Genomic DNA, 19,271 nt, shown 5'->3' with positions numbered 1-19,271 from the left:
AAAAAATAATTGTAAGATGGAGCATATATTAGAGGTAATACGCGAGCAAACACAGAAGCCACAAAAACAAATGATATCTCAGAATTCATAAAATGCATTAGATCTGCATGTTACTTTGATACTGTATCTGTGTATGCATTAAGACTAAAATAACATCATTCCTCTATACTAAACACAACTAATGAAATCAAAATCAGAGCTCACAAACTGCACTATATATACTTGAGATGTGCCAAGAGATAGCACTGTTCTGTTTTAATCTTTAGCATATGTTTCTGTATAAAGCCAAGTAATTAAAGCATAAACCAGTTAAAAGAAAGAGCAGTTCTGATTCTGATGAACTCTGATGAATGTAAGTACCTGTTTTAGCCCGACATTTATCATTAATATATTAAAACATGACTCACAAAGCCTGAGCAATCATCTCCAAGAGGTACTAAAGATTGGATGAGATTCACACTGGTTTTATTTTTTGTTAACCCTTAGCCTGCTGGCGGCAGATGATTCTGCCTTTGCGACCAGTGCAGACCAAGATCAGCCTGCACATCCGTGCAGTCTGATCATGGTCTGCACTGTTCGCTATTCAGTCAGTAAATTTTCAGTGCAAACCCCTTTGAATAATAAATGGTATGGTCCAAATTGAAAGATGGACCAGTCCATTATAGAAATACAGCAGGGTAAGGGTTAATATTTGCAAACATGAGCATTTGTTTGTTTTGGGTTTAACATCATTTTTCAACAGTATTTCAATCATGTAATGGTGGGCAGTTAACCTAACCAGTGTTCCTGGATTCTGTACCAGTACAAACCTGTTCTCCGCAAGTAACTACCATCTTCCCCACATGAAGCGGAGGTGGAGGACGAATGATATCAGACATAATGTCATTTATCAAATCATCACTGAGAACATACGCCCTGCCCTTGGATCGAACTCACTACCCTGAGATCCATAGATCTGTGCTCTCACTATTGAGCTAAGTGGGTGGGCTACAAACCTGAATAACTCCTAAATTCCAAACAAGATTGAATATTAACCAGTATTAAGTTTGTTAATATAATCAGGTATGATAAGTGAAAATTAGATTGCTGATGAAATGATGAAATCAAACCAACATGAACAATAATTTTGTCAACAGTGTAGGACTCCTGAAAATGCTTCATAAACCACAACAGGGTAGTAAGTCCAGAAAAAATTATTGGACATGAAAGTCCCAGCATTATACAACTGTCCACTTAATGCTTATTATGTATATCAAGTTTCAATTCAGTTGGATGGAAATGTACACAATGTTTAGATCTAGTTGTATAACATACATGTCCACTTCATGCTAATGATGTATACAATGTTTCATTTCAACTGGACGGAAATGTACACAATGCAAAAAAGGGCCATTATACCAGAAAAAAATTTACATTTAAGTCAGAGCAATAAGCACATGTCCACTTCATGTTGATGATGTATACCAAGTTAAATCTAAGTTGGATAGAAATTGTAGGAGTTGAGTACACAATGTTCTGATATAGCTGTAATACTGTAGGAGTCAAGTACACAAGAAATTGTGACAGATGGATGGATGTATGAACTGTTCAAAACACTACATGCATCCTGGGTCATTGTCAACATGGGCATAAAAATACACACACTAGCAATACTGCTTGCGAAAAAATGTTGAATATCTGACAGAAAAGTCTTGTTTTATATGTCTTCACTAAAAGCCTTACAATTCTGCTTTTGAAGGAGTGAACATCTATCAAACTGAAGAATATTATCATCATGGTAAATTGGTAGAGAATGATTGCATTAGTACAGTTATGCAATAAAAGTTGAGCAAGGTATCTTAGAGTATCATGGCACTTCTAGTTAATACTGCAGCAATTTTTTCTTGAAATTGAGACATTGTGCTGGTTGTAAATTTTCTAAAATTTAAGCACACAGGAAGAAAGTTTGACTAATTGGAAAATAATGTGCCTATTTTGGACTTGAAAGTCATCCAAATTTCAGATTTTGTTCAACAGATCTTTTATATTCATTTAACACTCCTTACCATGCTAAATTTCTATAATGAACTTGTCCATCTTTCAATCTGGACAGTATCATTTGCTGTTAAAAGGGGTACTCGCCGAAATGATGCTGACTGAATGGCAAAGAGTGCAGATCATGCAGAGTGTTAATTTTCAAGCCTATAATTGGTAACAAGTCAGTTTGTTCCTTTTTAACCAGGTTTTCAACGAAAACCAGAGTTATTAGATTGGGGTATGTCGTTGGTCGGGTGGCGGACGGATGGGCGGGCGGCGGCGTCAAACTGGTGTTTCCGGTCAATAACTTTTGTTTCGGTAAAGATATTTGAATAAAACTTGGTATGTATGTAGCTTATATCAAGACAAAGGCTGGGATTGATTTTGGGGTTTCTGGGGTCAAGGTCAAGGTCACTGTTACTTAAAATAGAAAAAGGGTTTCCGGTCAATAACTTTTGTTTCGGTAAAGATATTTGAATAAAACTTGGTATGTATGTAGCTTATATCAAGACAAAGGCTGGGATTGATTTTGGGGTTTCTGGGGTCAAGGTCAAGGTCACTGTTACTTAAAATAGAAAAAGGGTTTCCAGTCAATAACTTAACTTAGGAATGAGCTATCATGATGAAATTTGGTGTATAGAAAACTTATATAAAGTTGTAGCTTGGGATTGATTTTGGGGTTTCTGGGATCAAGGTCAAGGTCATTGTTACTAAAAATAGGATTAGGGTTAGGGTTGTGCTTTAAAGTGGTGCACTGTGATTCAGTATACTTTTTTATTCTTATGAAAAGTGTTGAAAACCTGGTTTCGTGGCATTGCCGCGTTTCTTGTTTCTCCTTGCTTTACTTACTTTATCTGTTCTTGGGAAGAAGGCTTCATCATCTTTGTACCAGATCAAGTCTGGTTTTGGCCGCCCTTTAGCCGGACAAGACAGTTTGAGTTCTGTCCCTTCTATCTGACTCTTCATATAATCTTTGGTTAATGCCCCTGCTCCTTCCTTCCATTCTGGTTTTCCTGAAGAAAAAAAAAGAAAGTTGTCAAAAAAGTTAATACAGACCAAAGGGGTTCTGCGCAAAGGTGCTTAAATGCTGGTAGTTAAATTTAGTGTCTTTCAGCCAAATCTATCAAGATCCATACTACTTTGACCACCTCCTGATATAATGCATTTTTCTTCACATGTGTTCTCTGGTTAAATGGCCTAAAACAAAATACAATAAATGCTTTTTTCCCATTTACCTGTTTCATTATGTGTCAAACAGTAACACTGTGAATAAGTCTAACAACATAACAATGAACATAACTAAAATGAACATTGCCAGTGAAATTGAAAATAATTACTTAAAGAAATTTGTGGATTTTAAGTTTAAAGAAATACATTGTTTTTATTGATTTATTTGTTCACTGGAAACTAATTTCAACACAAAAACTGCTAAACTAATCCATGTGAATATAAATGGTTACCCATACAACAGAAACTGTGTGGCTATTTGTCAGGTAAAGTCTGTTGTTTTTTGGGGGGAGGGGATAGTCTGTGTTCAGACCCTATGTTTTGGTTTAAACAATATTTTATTAATCATAATTCATTTACAACATGTATATATATAATAAAAGCATACAGGATTGAGTAGGAAGCTGAATGTTTTGTTCAAAGGAAATAACTCCTGAGGTTGTTCAAATTTTGTATAATTATGTCCATTTTCTACTCAAAACAGATAATCAGAGCCAAGACTGATGAAGTTGCAATATATAACAGAATTATCTTTTTTCTGAAAAAAAAAAAAAGATTATCTATTCGGTAGGGGACTGTGGTTTACTGATATTTTTATAAGTCACACCTGTTTTTTTAGAGAATATAGGAGTGTTTTTACCTCTAAAGTTCATCATATTTTACCTGCCAGGGATTAACGATACAAACTACTCATAAATGTCTGATTAGTACAGCCTGCTTAAATATATCAGGTTATACTTCTAACTGATTTAACAACTCAATGTTTTAAAACCGAAGCTTAGTTTCATCTTTATCTTGATAATAATGCAGTTAAAAATACAAAGTTTAAGTGACTTCTAAAACATCAAAGGAATATGTTTACCTATGCCAAATGTTACACACCTTTGTTCAAAGCTGGTAAAATTGCCAAAAATATCAATAAATTTATGCGCTTTGTTGTGAGCCCAGGTTCTTTGTGAGTACAGGTACTTCTACATTTAATTACAGTTCTGTCAAACTCCCTGAATAAGCTCACTTGCCGCAGAATTTCAAATTCACTGTGACCTTGAACTTTGACCTAATGAACCAGAAAATAAACAATCCTCTGCTGACCACAGGCAATCATCCTATGACACCAGTTACTGTAAGCCCAATTTATTTATTGAGCGAAAAAAAATTTCGGTCATGAAATCACTGTGATCTTAACCTTTGACCTACTAAACCCAACAAGGCAGTCTGAAAGACAGCTAAATCCCCGGCCACTGGTATGGCTGGTGAAAGGGTAAATCTTTGACCTTGAGCTGTGACCTTGACCTTGAACTGACATGACTGACCCACGAATTCTGCACATCGTCTTGATAAGGTGATCATTTCACCCAAGTTTCATGAAAATCTTTCAAGGGGTTTAAGAGATACAGAGCTCAAACCTTTGACCTTGAGTTGTGACCTTGAGTTGACATGGTTGACTCATGAGTTCTTGATGAGGTGATCATTTGACCCAAGTTTAATGTAAATCCTTCAAGGGGTTTAGGAGATACAGAGTGGACACAAAATGGAAGGCTCAAACCTTTGACCTTGAGTTGTGACCTTGACCTTGAGCTGGCATGGCTGACTCATGAGTTCTGCACATCGTCTTGATGAGGTGATCACTTGACCAAAGTTTGATGAAAATCCTTCAAGGGGTTTATTTCAAGTTTTACTTTTAATTTTGCCTGCGACCGTTTGTTACCAGGGTTCATACAGATCTTGGATACAAGAATTCCATGACTTTCCATGACTTTTCCATGACATTGCCTGGTTTTCCATGACGCAATCCAAACATACGAAACTAGAAATAAATGCAATGATACACTCATTTTATTGGCATACAAAGATTTTTATTTCAAACTATTTGCAAAATAAGACTTCAGTTTTTTTTCTTTTCTTTTTCAAGAGTAAAGTTCAAGTTCCAACAGCTGTTTACTCTTTTTGTTTCAGTGAGTCAAGTTTAAGGTCCAACTGCTCTAATTCCTGTTGCTTTTCTTTAGCAGTCCTTCTCAAAGAGTTAGCTTGGGTCACAAATGCTATCTTTCCTGTGGTTTCTGCTTTGTCACACAATTTTTCACTTGCAGAAGTTAAATCTTGAACCTCCTGTTCAAGCTTAGTCTTTTTCTTTTTCAATTCTGACATTTCTTCCAGAACATGTTTTCTTTTCCCAAGTTCAATTGCTGATCTTTCTTGTTCCCTGGTTTTCTCAAAGTAAGTCTCATACTTTTGCCTTGCCCCCTTGACAGGTACAAGTAACTCTTTATTTAAGTCAACATTCTGAATACCTCCTACATACTTAACATGGTCACAGGTGAGTCTTTGAGCAGCCACAGTTCCTGTTATCCGACTTGAAAGGCTTTAACCATGCTTTGTACTGTTCATTCCTTTCCCAGTTAGTGTTGTATCGGCAACTTCTTTTCTGACTCATATTTTACTATTTTTAGCTATTTCATGCTTAGTTTCGTTTTTAAAAGTACAACGAAAATAAACCGGAAACGGTGCAATAGTAAACTTAACGGCCATTTCGTACCCAACCAGATTCGACCCCAATATTGACATAAATTACTGATTGTTCGATTACGCGTTTAAATCTGGATTTTTCTGATATTAAATTAAAACAGATGTAATCGTTTTATGCACATACAGACTTATTCCAGATCACTTTCCTACTTTCCATGACGATTTTTAAATTTTCCATGACATTTCCATGACAAAATGCAAAAATTCGATTTTCCCTGACTTTTCCAGACAAATCTCATTTTCCATGACTTTTCCAGACCTGTGCGAACCCTGGTTACATACTTACGCGTATTTCCAGTCTGATGTATTCCGTACATCTTTGTAGCCGCTAAATTGCCTGTCATCATAAAAATGTAAAATATAGTGTTTGCAAATGTTTCTCAAGGGTAACAGTACTGATCAGAAACCAAATAGTCTACCGACCAACCAACAGACCAACTAACCTGCCGACTATGAGCTAAAACTATACATTCTGTTCTCTATTAGGTGACATAAAAAAAATATCTTGTACTTTTCAGTAATCACAGATTCCTACTTTGTGTAACTGACTGACGGACTGACTGATAGACTGGGGACAAATGACAACTCCCCTCCAGTGAAACACAAGTAGGCGACTAATAAACATGCAAATTTAATTTGTTCTACAGTAATGCACACAGCTTTCTAGACTTCAGACTAGTAGCTTCAGTACACTGACATCTTTTAAATAAAATCTGTACCTCAAAGGAAGTTGCTCCAAAGTTTATCAATACAAGATTAGCCCTGTCATGTTTTGAAATGAAAAACCTGTAGTTGTTTAGAACTTTGGGAGTGCTTGCTTGATAGATGAAACCAGAAAAATAAGCAAACAAACTCAGTTTGTACAAACTTAACATTTTGCTGCCTGTTCCATGACTGATTCTTTGTAGGTGATGAAATATTCAGTCTGGATGAAGCCTCTTTTAGAATTTTAGAGTTTTTTTGAAAAGGAAATATTTATCAAGAGCACTGCCTGCAGGTGCCTATGCTTATCTCTAAGCTAGCCCACCCGCTTAGCCCAATAGGGGGAGCACTGATCTACAGATCACAGGGTTGTGAGTTCAATCCCTGGTCTTGTGTCTGAAATCATTCGTCCTACGCCTCTGATTCATATGGGGAAATTGGCAGTTACTTGCAGAGTAAAGGTTATACTTGTACAGAACCCAGGAACACAAGTTAGTTAACTGCCTGCCCTTACAAAACTGAAATACTTTTGAAAACTTGGTGCTAAACCCCAAACACAGTTTGTAAGTGCTTGGCGTAAGGTAAAATTCAAAAAATAAAGTTACAGTTCTTGTCATTCTTACTCATCTATCAATAAAAAAACAAGAGGCCCGAATGGCCCCGAGTCACTCACCTGAACAGCTTGACCATCTGATCTTGCTTCTGACCAAGTTTGATGAACATTCTTATTGCAGTTCATTCAAATAAAAGTTATTTTAAGTTTATTCCATATTATTTTTTCTGTGATATCCAACAAAAAACTTCATCATGAGAAGTTGTTAAAACAAGAGCACCGCCTTGCGGGTGCTGACGCTCATCTGATTTTTTTTGTATAATAGAAATATTGTCCTACCCATGATTTTCTAAGTCTAAAAAGGGCCATCATTCTTGCAAAAAGCAGGATAGAGTTATGTTTCTTGATGTACAGTGTCCACTTATGATTGTGAAAAACTGTTGCAAGTTTTAAAGCAATAGCTTTGATAGTTTATGAGAAAAGTTGCCTTAAACATAATACTCAACCAAGAAAATGATTTTCTAAGTCCAAAAGGGGCAATAATTATTGCAAAAAGCAGGATGGAGTTATGTTGCTTGCTGTACCGGGTCAGCTTATGATGGTGAACAAGTGTTGCAAGTTTCAAAGCAATAGCTTTGATAGTTTAAGAGAAAAAGTTGACCTAAACATAAAACTTAACCAAGAAATCTGATATTTTCTAAGTCCAAAAGGGGCCATAAATCTTGCAAAAAATAGGATGGAGTTATGTTTCTTGCTGTATAGGGTCAGCTTATGATGGTGAACAAGTGTTGCAAGTTTTAAAGCAATAGCTTTGATAGTTTAGGATAAAAGCTGACCTAAACATAAAACTTAACCAAGAAAACTGATTTTCTAAGTCCAAAAGGGGCAATAATTCTTGCAAAAAGCAAGATGGAGTTATGTTTCTTGATGTACAGGGTCTGCTTATGATGGTGAACAAGTATTCCAAGTTTCAAAGCAATAGCTTTGATAGTTTAGGAGAAAAGTTGACCTAAACATAAAACTTAACCAAGAAATCTGATATTTTCTAAGTACAAAAGGGGCCATAAATCTTGCAAAAAGCAAGATAGAGTTATGTTTCTTGCTATACAGGGTCAGCTTATGATGGTGAACAAGTCTTCCAAGTTTCAAAGCAATAGCTTTGATAGTTTAGGAGAAAAGCTGACCTAAACATAAAACTTAACCAGGCAACGCCGACGCCGACGCCGACAACCGCTCAAGTGATGACAATAACTCATCATTTTTTTTCAAAAAAATCAGATGAGCTAAAAAAAAGATTCAATTATTAGCTCTGTAAAAAAAGGACCAAGTGGAACCAATGATGCTACAGACCAAGTTTGATGAAAATCCATTATGTGGTTCATAAGAAGTTGTTTAAAGGTATAGATAATTATGTATTTTTAGCTCAAATGGCCTCTAGAGGAGGTTAAGTCCCCCCACATTTGCACACACTTGAGGACCTTACAATGATGCTACAGGCCAAACTTGATTAAGAATCACCAAGCGGTTCATGAGAAGTTGTTTAAAGGTGTTTTCATTCTTAGCTCTGGTGATCCCTAAAAGGTGAACCATATCAACAATAATGATGCATGTCCATGCCAAAATGTTACTGATCTAGTTTGGTGTAAATCTGAACAGTAGTTTCAGAGGAAATGATGTTTAAATGTTGACACAGAAGGCAGGATGAAACATATATCTGACCATCTACCTATACAAATAACAAGGAGCTGCGTTCAATAAACGCTTGATGCCCCCAGTGGCATCCTTGTCGATAGATTTTGCACCTAAGTCCAAAATGAGGTCAAGGTCAAACTGAGGTCAGGTGATGTTTAAAGATGAGGAATGGTCACAGTTTACATCTGTATTAGTATAACTGATGCTAGACGAAACGGTCCCATTTAGTTAACCAAGAGATGGCCCATATAAAGCAACCAAAGTCCAAAATGAGGTCACGGTCAAACTGAGGTCAGGTGATGTCTGAAGATGAGGAATGGTCACAGGTTACATCCGCATTAGTATTAAGTCATTTTTGTAAATATTATCAGTATCTTCCAAAATATTTATTGAAATTCCTAAATGCAAGCCTGGGTTACTTCTGTGCTTCAACTTCTCCTTAACATTAAAAACATGACAAACATACAAGTTCCTGATTTTTTATGAGACATTTCAATACATTATCAGAGTAATTTGCTACAAAAAATATCCACTTAATTCAGTGGTGCTTCCCACTATATATGAAATGTCATTTCTGAACACACTATTTTCTCATAATACTGTAGGCAAAATACATGTAATTGAATAATCATAATTTATCAATTACAGACATTGCTAAAGGGAAGATATCCTACGTAAGTAAGTATACTGACAATTACATATAGCACCTAATTTTTCTTAGCAAATCAATTCAGTTAGGGATAGTAAACTAGACTTTTTTTGACAGAATTAAGTCAACTTTACCATGCATTGTTCTTGGATTCTTAGCTACTAATATTGTTTTGTTCTCTGAGAGTTACTTTCAACTTCCACACAAGAATCGGTGGCAGATATCAGCTGACTTCAGACATATTGCCTTTTGTTGAACAGTCATGTGGCCCAGAACCAAACGCTTGATCTGTCAATTCAGTCTTGTGCTCAACCTGCCGAGCTAACTTAATACAACTAGAAGTGTATAATACGCTTTGTTTATATATAATTTGTTTTAGGTAAATTGTGAAGAAAGTTCTAGAACTTATATTAATCACTCTCGACACTTCATTCCTGAATGTATCCAACTCCAGGAGGGTATGAGAGAAGAGACCAGTTTCTCTTTTTAATGCTGAGCACCAAGCATGGGAGCTACTGGTGTGCCATTTTGGTGCCATTTTTCACGTCTTTGGTATGACGTGGCCAGTGATCGAACACACGACCCCCAGCACTCGAAGCGGACGCTCTACCACTAGGCTATCAAGGCCGTTTATAATACTCTGCCATCAGAATTTTCTAAAATCTTACTGAAGGGAAAATGAAACAAGAGGGTCATAATGACCCTGAATCGCTCACCTCAGTATATTGAACCACTGTTTCAAATGGCAAACTGATGCTAAAATATTAGAAAGTAGATCAGTAGGTCACACTTATGGTCACTGAAAGACAGTTTAAAGATTGGCTTGCAAAACTGAACATGTCATTTAAATTTCAAGGCTGGATCTAACTAGAGTGGTCACAAGCAAAAGCTTACGCACGGACATATAGACGACGTAGACCTACTGACCTAGTTTTTGACCGCAGTTGACCCAGTTTTGTACTTGACGTAGATATCATCAAGATAAATATTCAGACCAACTTTCATACAGATCCCATGAAAAATATCGCCTCTAGAGAGGTCACAAGGTTTTTCTATTATTTGGCCTACTGACCTAGTTCTTGATGGCACGTAACTCAGTTTCAAATTTGACCTAGATATCATCAAAGTTAACATTCTGACCAATTTTCATGAAGATCCACTGAAAAATATGGCCTCTAGTGAGGTCCACAAGGTTTATCTATTTTTAGACCTACTGACCTAGTTTCTGACCACATGTGACCCAGTTTGGAACTTGACTTAGATATCATCAAGGTGAACATTATGACCAACTTTCATGAAGATCCATTGAAAAATGTGGCCTCTAGGAAGGTCACAAGGTTTTCCTATTATTTGACCTACTGACCTAGTTTTTGACCGCACATGAGCCAGTTTCGAACTTGACCTAGATATCATCAAGGTGAACATTCTGACCAATCTGAATGAAGATCCATTGAAAAGAATGGCCTCTAGAGAGGTCACAAGGATCTTCTATTTTTAGACCTACTGACCTAGTTTTGGACCACATATGACCCAGTTTCGAACTTGACCTAGATATCATCAAGATGAACATTCTGACCAACTTTCATAAAGATCTCATGAAAAATGTGACCTCTAGAGTGGTCACAAGCAAAAGTTTACGGATGCACGCATGGATGGTGGACGCCGCGCGATCACAAAAGCTCACCTTGTCACTTTGTGACAGGTGAGCTAAAAAAGTTAACACGGCTGATAACAATTCAGTGGAATATTACTGTATTAATTTTTTTTTTGTTTTATGTTACAAAATACTTACTATTAGCCTCAATCTGGGTGAGACAGAAGCTTACAGCAACAACTACAACTGCCAAGGAATGTTTCCCCAATCTCATGGTTGACTCGGATCAATTGATTTCCACACTATTCTCTTATGACATTGATGCGTGTCTCCAATTTCTGAAAAAGACAAGAATGACACTTTTTAATTTAAATGCAAATATGAGCATGCCGCTTCACAGGAAAGTATTGAACAGATCAGGTGTGATAATATCAAAGAAGTTAGGAATTCTAAGTACTGTTACTATTACCTCTACCCCCCCCCCCCCCCGCCAAAAAAAAAAAAAAAACGATGCATTCAGTAACTGCTCAAGGAATAGAAATTATTTGGTCACTGTGCACTTGACGTTCAACATATTGATCTTATGGGTCATTTATCAGTCATATCAAATGTGATCTTAGACCAAAGCATTTTCTAATTATTTGTCAAAAACAATTCTACTGTTCTGGGTCAATGTGACTTTGACCTTTGACCTACTGACCTCAAAATCAATAGGGGTCATCTGCTGGTCATGATCAACCTCCCTATTAAGTTATGTGATCCTAGGCCCAAGCATTCTCAAGTTACCATCCAGAAACGGTTCAACAGTTCTTTGTCACTGTGACCTTGACCTTTGACCTACTATTCTAAAAATCAATAGGGGTCATATGTGTGTTTTTCACTAAGTCAAGGATCATTATTCTGAAATCCCAAAGAGAACACCAGGTACAAAACTTCACATGCTGTATAATAATCTAATATCTTTTATGATTCTAGGTCAAGTGCATTTTAAGTTGCTATGGACACAAACTTTTATGCCCTAGGTCAAATATGTGTGTGACATATACTTTAAAAGTTTTATTGTGTTTGAAGTGGGTGGGTGCGTGGGATAAAGGTTGGGTAGAGGAAGTGGGGTATAGGTGCTAGAAGTTGGAGCAAGACAATATATCCCTCTTTCTGAAAGCAAAGCGTAATAATCCAACAATTCATTATAGAATTAGTGTGCAAGAAATTCCACCAAACCCAAACATAGATGGTCATTAGCAGAAGTGTAAGAAACCATCAATAATCCAAATTTCTTCACATAGGAATAAAAGCTAAACATAATTTAATTAATATAGGAGACTGATTCCATCTTCCATAAATAAACTGATCAATGAAAGCACACTTAGAAAGCAGTCTTTAAAGGAGGGGTCAAGTTCAAAATGACGACATCTGATTACCGTATTTTCATTTATTTCTGGGCTATGGGTTTTCAATACATGACACTGGAAATATTTTTTCTATCTTGGCTGCCCAACAGTTACTGAGATGCAGTAATAGTTTAGCTTTAGTATTAATTTGATGAACATATTCAGCCTAGATAATTATATGGATATAAGAACTACAAAATTGCACCATATCTATAAAAGATTTACATTAACAATTACATCCTGTGCCGAAATTCACTGAAAAATTATTATTACCTCCCTTTGCATATCTTAGTTATTGAAAAAGAATGTATTTAGAAGCTACATACAGCCTTGAAACTTGCTTTCTGGTTAAGGTAGCTGAACATAACTCTGAAACTTCCCAATATGTATCAAATGCAAGTGTAAATCTAGACAAAAGAACTGTTCGGCTCTTTTTTAATACGTGAAAGGAGGGAGGGGTTTTTTTTGTCTCTGTATAATAGAATATTGTCCTACCCATAATTTTCTAAGTCCAAAAGGGGCCATAATTCTTGCAAAAAGCAATGTAGAGTTATGGTACTTTCTGTGCAAAGTCAGCTTTTAATGGCAAATAACTTTAATTTAAAAGCAATAGCTTTGACCGTTAAGTAGAAAAGTTGACCTAAACGCAAAACTTGACCAAGAAATTTGATATTTTCTAAGTCCAAAAGGGGCCATAATTCTTGAAAAAAGCAGGATGGAAGTATGTTTCTTGCTGTACTGAGTCAGCTTTTGATGGTTAACAAGTGTTGCAAGTTTTAAAGCAATAGCTTTGATAGTTTAGGGGAAAAGCTGACCTAAACACAAAATTTGACCAAGAAATCAGATATTTTCTAAGTCCAAAAGGGGCCATAATTCTTGAAAAAAGCAGGATGGAAGTATGTTTCTTGCCGTACAGAGTCAGCTATTGATGTTGAACAAGTGTTGCAAGTTTCAAAGCAATAGCTTTGACAGTTTAAGAGAAAAGCTGACCTAAACATAAAACTTAACCACTGATGCTGACGCAAATCAAGTGTTGACAATAACTCATCTTTTTTTTCTCTCTCAAAAAATCAGATGAGCTAAAAACAATAAAATGTACATTTTCAACTTTATGTGGTGTGCTGCTTTTTGTTCCTTAAATAAATCTCTAATAGAATAGAATATTTCATAAAGTTTTGTTAACAACATGTATATAATAAGTTGGTATGTATGTGGAAGTACTTTTGGCAAAGCCCATCCTTGCTCTTATCAACAAATGTAAATCATATAAACAATTAGGGCTGTCATTGATTGGGTCTTTGTCATATCGACGATACTGATATATCGGAAGACAGATATCGACGATACATCGATATATCGATTATTAAGTTAGTGTTACAACCTATTTGTTCATGTACATGCTATATACCTTCTTGTTAATGTTATTTTTAGTTTAATTGCATGCTATTCATGTGTTTTAATTGTATTTATGTATTTCCCCATATAGGTAGTGCCGACTAGTTGGAAAAGACTGCTACGGGACAAGTTTAGACATGACCTTTATTGACAACTTCCGTTACTTACTACTTAGGGCGCATTTTTGCAGGCAGAAAAGTTGTTTTAGAGGGTCTGAGTGTTTATCTGGATAGTTTCTTTTCTCTGTGTAAAATATCGATTTTTAAAAATGGGAATCGATAATCGATCGACCAAAAAATATCGTTGATACATCGATATCGTTTCTATCGATGACAGCCCTATAAACAATACAATCCAATCTGTTTTGCCCTCCCTTCGAAATAGCCTGTTTGACAGAAATCAAGAAAATTTATGCTCACACTAACAATTTATAATACATGCATACATTGTAAGCGTTTTGCACATATAACAGGATCATTAAAGATCCCAACTTACCATTCTTTCCCCATGTAATTAAATGATACTATTACACTACAAGATGGTTAAAAAAAGTCTTTTGCCATGAAATAGATCCACTGTATATTTCTAACATTTTACATAATCAATTAATTAATCGGAACTTTAATAATTAATCAGCAAGTCCCCGAGCTTCCCCATCACCCACCCCTTCAGAATGTAAAAGACACAAGTTTACTTTTAGAGCACATTATGAAATCAAGTGCAATTTTTATACATCATCCAATATGTGCACCCCTTGCGGCTGATGTAAAAAAAAAGCTTACCCTGCCATTTTTTATCACTAATCCAATAAATGTAATCATTAGAAATATCAGTAAATCATTAGAGCTATTTCACTGCAGAGCTCTCAATAGCCTCCTTTGCAATAAATTGTCAAATATCTGTAATCAATATTTACTTCTCTCAGATATTATCTATAACTTAATTACGAAATGTGTAACTCAATACTCATCAAGAATCTTTATGTAGATATCCCAGCTGTATCTCAATAATAAGTGTTCATTTCACAAGATGATCTAATTGGTGAATAACACAAATACTATCATAAGGTTACATCTTTTTGATACAATATCACCCTTAAGACATCATAACTTTTTAGTGAATATATAGCCATCAAGCTGTTCATGAAAAATGATGTTTGCAGGCTTAGTGGACAATTGGCAACTTCATATACTATATTGGCATTGTTTGGCCAGCCAGGCTGAAATCAGTATACAGACAGAGAAAAGAATGATTTCATTATGTCCACTACCTTAACTAGTGTTGTGTGAAGCAAAGAAATTATTGAGCAGTAGAACGCAACCGAACTCTATCAAGATATTTATAAGGTGATCAACATTTTTAAAAACTCGAACACCTAAAGAAAAATGCTGGAGAACCAACCATACTTTCTAATAGCTCACCCTAAAGGTGGGTAATGAGGAACTTTCCCCTGTATGTATAACAAAACATATTAGTTATAAAGAAGCTAAGAATTTTGCTTGACTGTTACAAAGTACCTACTGAGCTGACAATATTTAATCAAGCTACAACAACTCTATAACCCTTGGGACCACAAAATGTCACTTGTTTTGTTTACAGAAGGCAGAGATTGATTCTTGCACAGTAGCTTATTAAAGTTTAACTACTGCCGTAATTAGGTAATAACTTACCTACTGACAGTGGCAAATGTCACACTTGTCTGGAATACTGCAACTTATTATCAGGAATCAATGCTGATTACTTTCTATCCCAAAATACACATTTTAACAGAAATAAACGTCAGTCTGCTAGTCATATTATATAATGACTGTAGGGACAAACATGGAAAGGGTGGCTATACATATGGTATTCCACTTTAAATCACACTATCTTCTGGCAACTGTAAGTTCAAACCCCCACCTGGACTGTGGAAGTCTTATACGAGGAGGCTATCCAGCTGGCTTATGTAAGCTACGGCAATGATTCTACATTTTCAAGTATCTCAATTTCTTTTTTTTTTTTTTTTTTTTTTCTTACTTATATTCAATTTATGGAATGACTTTCAAACATCTCAACATACATTTTTATGAATACGTCTAATTTCCTTGCTTTGATAGTGACAAGGGCCTGAACTCTTGTATGTAAAGGGAGTGAAGAAAGTCCATTCAGGGAAACAGGTGAAATAACCATTGATCTGTGAGACAAACTACCTAGGTGTCTATACAAGCCTAAAAGAATGCTTGAAGATTCTTTGGAAGTTGCGTAGAGTTTGACTTAAAATTTTTTGAAGATTGTAATACTTATATGCTTCACCTCTACCCTGATGACTTTCAAATCCTGAAAGAAGGGCTATCCGTAAGACAGCTAATTTTAATGCTTGACTAATTCGAATTGTTGTCCCAGAAGCAGGAATATTACCCTAAATTTTAACATATCTATAGAGTTCCAATCCAGTATAATACTGCAGAGTAACTTGCATGCAAAACTTTAACCAGAAGTGTTTAAGTTCAAAAGGGGACATAATTTCACAAAATACATGTCACAGTTATGAGACTTGATGCTTTGACCTACTTTTATAAACCCAAAGAAACATGTTAAGTTTCAATTCAATATCTAAATTAGCTTTTAAGATAGTAACTCTCATGCAAAACTTTAACCAGAATTTTCTTAGTCCAAAAGGGGGCATAATTTGCCCATAATACTAGTCAGAGTTATGGAACTTGATCCTGAGGTTGCTTATTGGCCTAGAAAAAGAAACAATAAGTTTCAAAGCTACATGACCTAAAATAATAGCTACTGGTACATGCAAAACTTTAACCAGGATTTTCTAAGTTAAAACGGGGGCATAATTTGGCTAAAATGCAAGTCAGAGTTATGGAACTTTCTGCTATCACCTAGTTTTATAACCCAAAAGACACATGTACTGCATGCAGTAATTATTTACCTATTGTATGCTCTATTTATTTGTTTGTTTTGGGTTTAATGTCGTCATAAGTATTTCGGTTATATAACAGCAGGCAGTTAACTTAACTAGTGTTCCTGGATTCTGTACCAGTACAAATCTGTTCTGAGCAAGTAACTGCAAACTTCCCCACATGACTCAGAGGTGGAGGACAAATGATTTCAGACACAATGTCTTTTATCAAATCTCCATAGAGAATAATTACGCCTCACCCAGGGCTCGAACTCACGACCCTGGCTGTGATCCATAGATCCGCGCTCTCCCTAATGAGCTAAGCAGGCCAGCATGTATGCAGTAATTATTTACCTCCTGTTATATGCCCCCTTGAAGAAGTAGGCATTTTATGACAGTAAAGGTCAAGGTCACACTGACTGTACAAAACCTGCACCTACTGCTGTGACTGCTTTTCCTGTGCCACTGCAATAAGCTATTAGACCAAAAACAAAGAAATGTTGGTGGCCCCTCCAAAAGATCTGATTATTCTCCATGTTGAAAATTTAAGAGCTGTTCATGAATATTACTCATGAACAGAAGACAGGACTATATCCAGTTTCTTGGTCTCCTTCATGAAACATTCATAACTGCATTTTAAGAATTAGTTCATAAACAGTACATGAAATAAATTATTCCTAAATGTGCTTTACTGATAGTTCATAAATAATAGATCAAATCAACAGGATATAGTCCTGTTTTCAGTTCATGACCAGTTCATGCAAAGTTCATGAAATTTTCAACAGAGTTATCCTCCCAATGCACCCATTTTACCCTTACTGAAAATTCAGTTTCATTAATATTCACGGTGTATACATATCGGATCCCTCTCTGTGGAAATTGAGAAAACGGATCCCTCTCTGTTTGCGCACAGGACACTCTCTGTGCTAAAATATGAACTCCAACATCAGTCAGCTCGGAAAATCAAATTTTTCGTCCTAAACACATTTTTGTGCATAAAAACATATGGCCCACGGAATGGCGTAGGTATATACCAATGCTTTTTTATCGTTACATTTGTTTTATCAGTTCACACATGTCCAAACGAAGATGTAATGTACATGGAGGGTACTGGCTTGGATGAACATCGTGCGATGTTTATGAAACATAAATACGACTTTCTTAAATATAGCAAATATCTGGTACCTTAGATGTGAAGCAGTTGATCCCATCTTACTTGTAAACACACTTTATGTGGATATTTTCATCATGTTTCCTTAAAAACGCCCTACTTTCGATTTCGTTGATGCACGGGATCCCTCTCAGGCGGTGCAATTTTTCCCCACAGGATCCCTCTTGACGCTCCGCATCCGGCACGGGAACCCTCTTTGACAAAATTTTCTATCGGCACCGGCACCCTCAACTTCAGTATTAGAATTTTGAAATGGTATTCCTGTTGAAAACAACATCTGTTTCTAAGGGTATAGATCATGGTGTTTTTACTTCCCTTAATATGCTTTTTAATTGAAAATAAATCAGCAATTTCACATAACATTCAAGTTGAAATTTCGAGTTACTTACCATATAACCCCGTTTAAACGCCCCCGGGGGCGATGCATTTTACGAAAAATTTGATCCAAACAATGTCAGTAACTCGTATAAACGCTCCCCTATTCATCCCAATTCACGCACTGACATATTAACCCGATACGTCATCGTACTGGGAATCTGTGTAAAGTCGCGCGCTGAGTGACGTGATCCGAGTTAAATTCGGTCAATACTGTAGCGTTTATAGCCCAGATGTTTATGTGGATTTACCTGCACGTAGCATATTCAGTACTTACACACAGTAGATTTATTTGTGCCATGCCTGTTGTCGTGTTTAAAAGTTTGTGCTAATAAAGTGTGGGGTTTTTTTTAAATTCACTTGTATTGTTATGGAATTGTTATTATCTGGATATTATTGTGTTGGATCTATTTTTGAAGGTAAGATTTTTTTATTTTCCCCAAAAAACGTGGGGGGGGGGGGCGTTAATTAGAGGGGGAGCGTTAATACGGGGTTATACGGTATTTGAAATTTCGAGTTATTAAGTCGAAATTTCGAGTTACTATGTTGAGATTTCGAGTTACTAAGTCGAAATTTCGAGTTACTATCTCGAAACTTCGAGTTTCCTATCTTGAAATTTCAAGTCACTAACTACAATTGTTTACGTTGATGTATAGGTCCTGGCAAAGATTAGGTACCTGGTGTAGTCATTGTTTGTTTTGGGTTTAACGCCATTTTTCAACAGTATTTCAGTCATGTAACGGCGGCGGGCAGTTAACCTTACCAGTGTTCCTGGATTCTGTACCAGTACAAACCTGTTCTCCGCAAGTAACTGCCAACTTCCCCACATGAATCAGAGGTGGAGGACTAATGATTTCAGACACAATGTCATTTATCAAATAGTCACGGAGAACATACGCCCCGCCCGAGGATCGAACTCGTGACCCCGCGATCCGTAGACCGACACTCTACCTACTGAGCTAAGCGGGCGGGCTAGGTGTAGTCATTGGGTAGCCCTACAGGGTCATATGGCAGCGTTTGCTAATAGAAAATATCTCTATTTAAACAATGTTTCTTTATTTATTGATTTTGTTGGGTGTAACGTCGC

At 36.2% G+C, this 19,271-nt stretch overlaps 1 protein-coding gene across 5 annotated transcripts in view; it reads right to left on the bottom strand.

Annotated features, from left to right (window-relative positions):
• Positions 1-19,271, bottom strand: part of LOC123530777 (myosin light chain kinase, smooth muscle-like) — a 96,841-nt gene that overhangs the window by 20,378 nt on the left and 57,192 nt on the right. For all 5 annotated transcript variants that reach the window (XM_053518648.1, XM_053518652.1, XM_053518649.1 and 2 more), the window contains 2 exons: positions 11,158-11,297; positions 2,866-3,029 (listed from right to left, as the gene is read on the bottom strand). In XM_053518648.1, coding sequence (XP_053374623.1) covers positions 2,866-3,029; positions 11,158-11,233 — 240 coding nt within the window. In that variant the 5' untranslated portion in view covers positions 11,234-11,297. The remainder of the gene's footprint in view (positions 1-2,865; positions 3,030-11,157; positions 11,298-19,271) is intronic.

This window comes from Mercenaria mercenaria, chromosome 11, assembly GCF_021730395.1.
Source record: "Mercenaria mercenaria strain notata chromosome 11, MADL_Memer_1, whole genome shotgun sequence".
Lineage (NCBI taxonomy): Eukaryota > Metazoa > Mollusca > Bivalvia > Venerida > Veneridae > Mercenaria > Mercenaria mercenaria.
The sequence above is the reverse complement of the archived record's forward strand: the minus strand, read 5'-3'. Positions and strand labels throughout refer to the sequence as shown.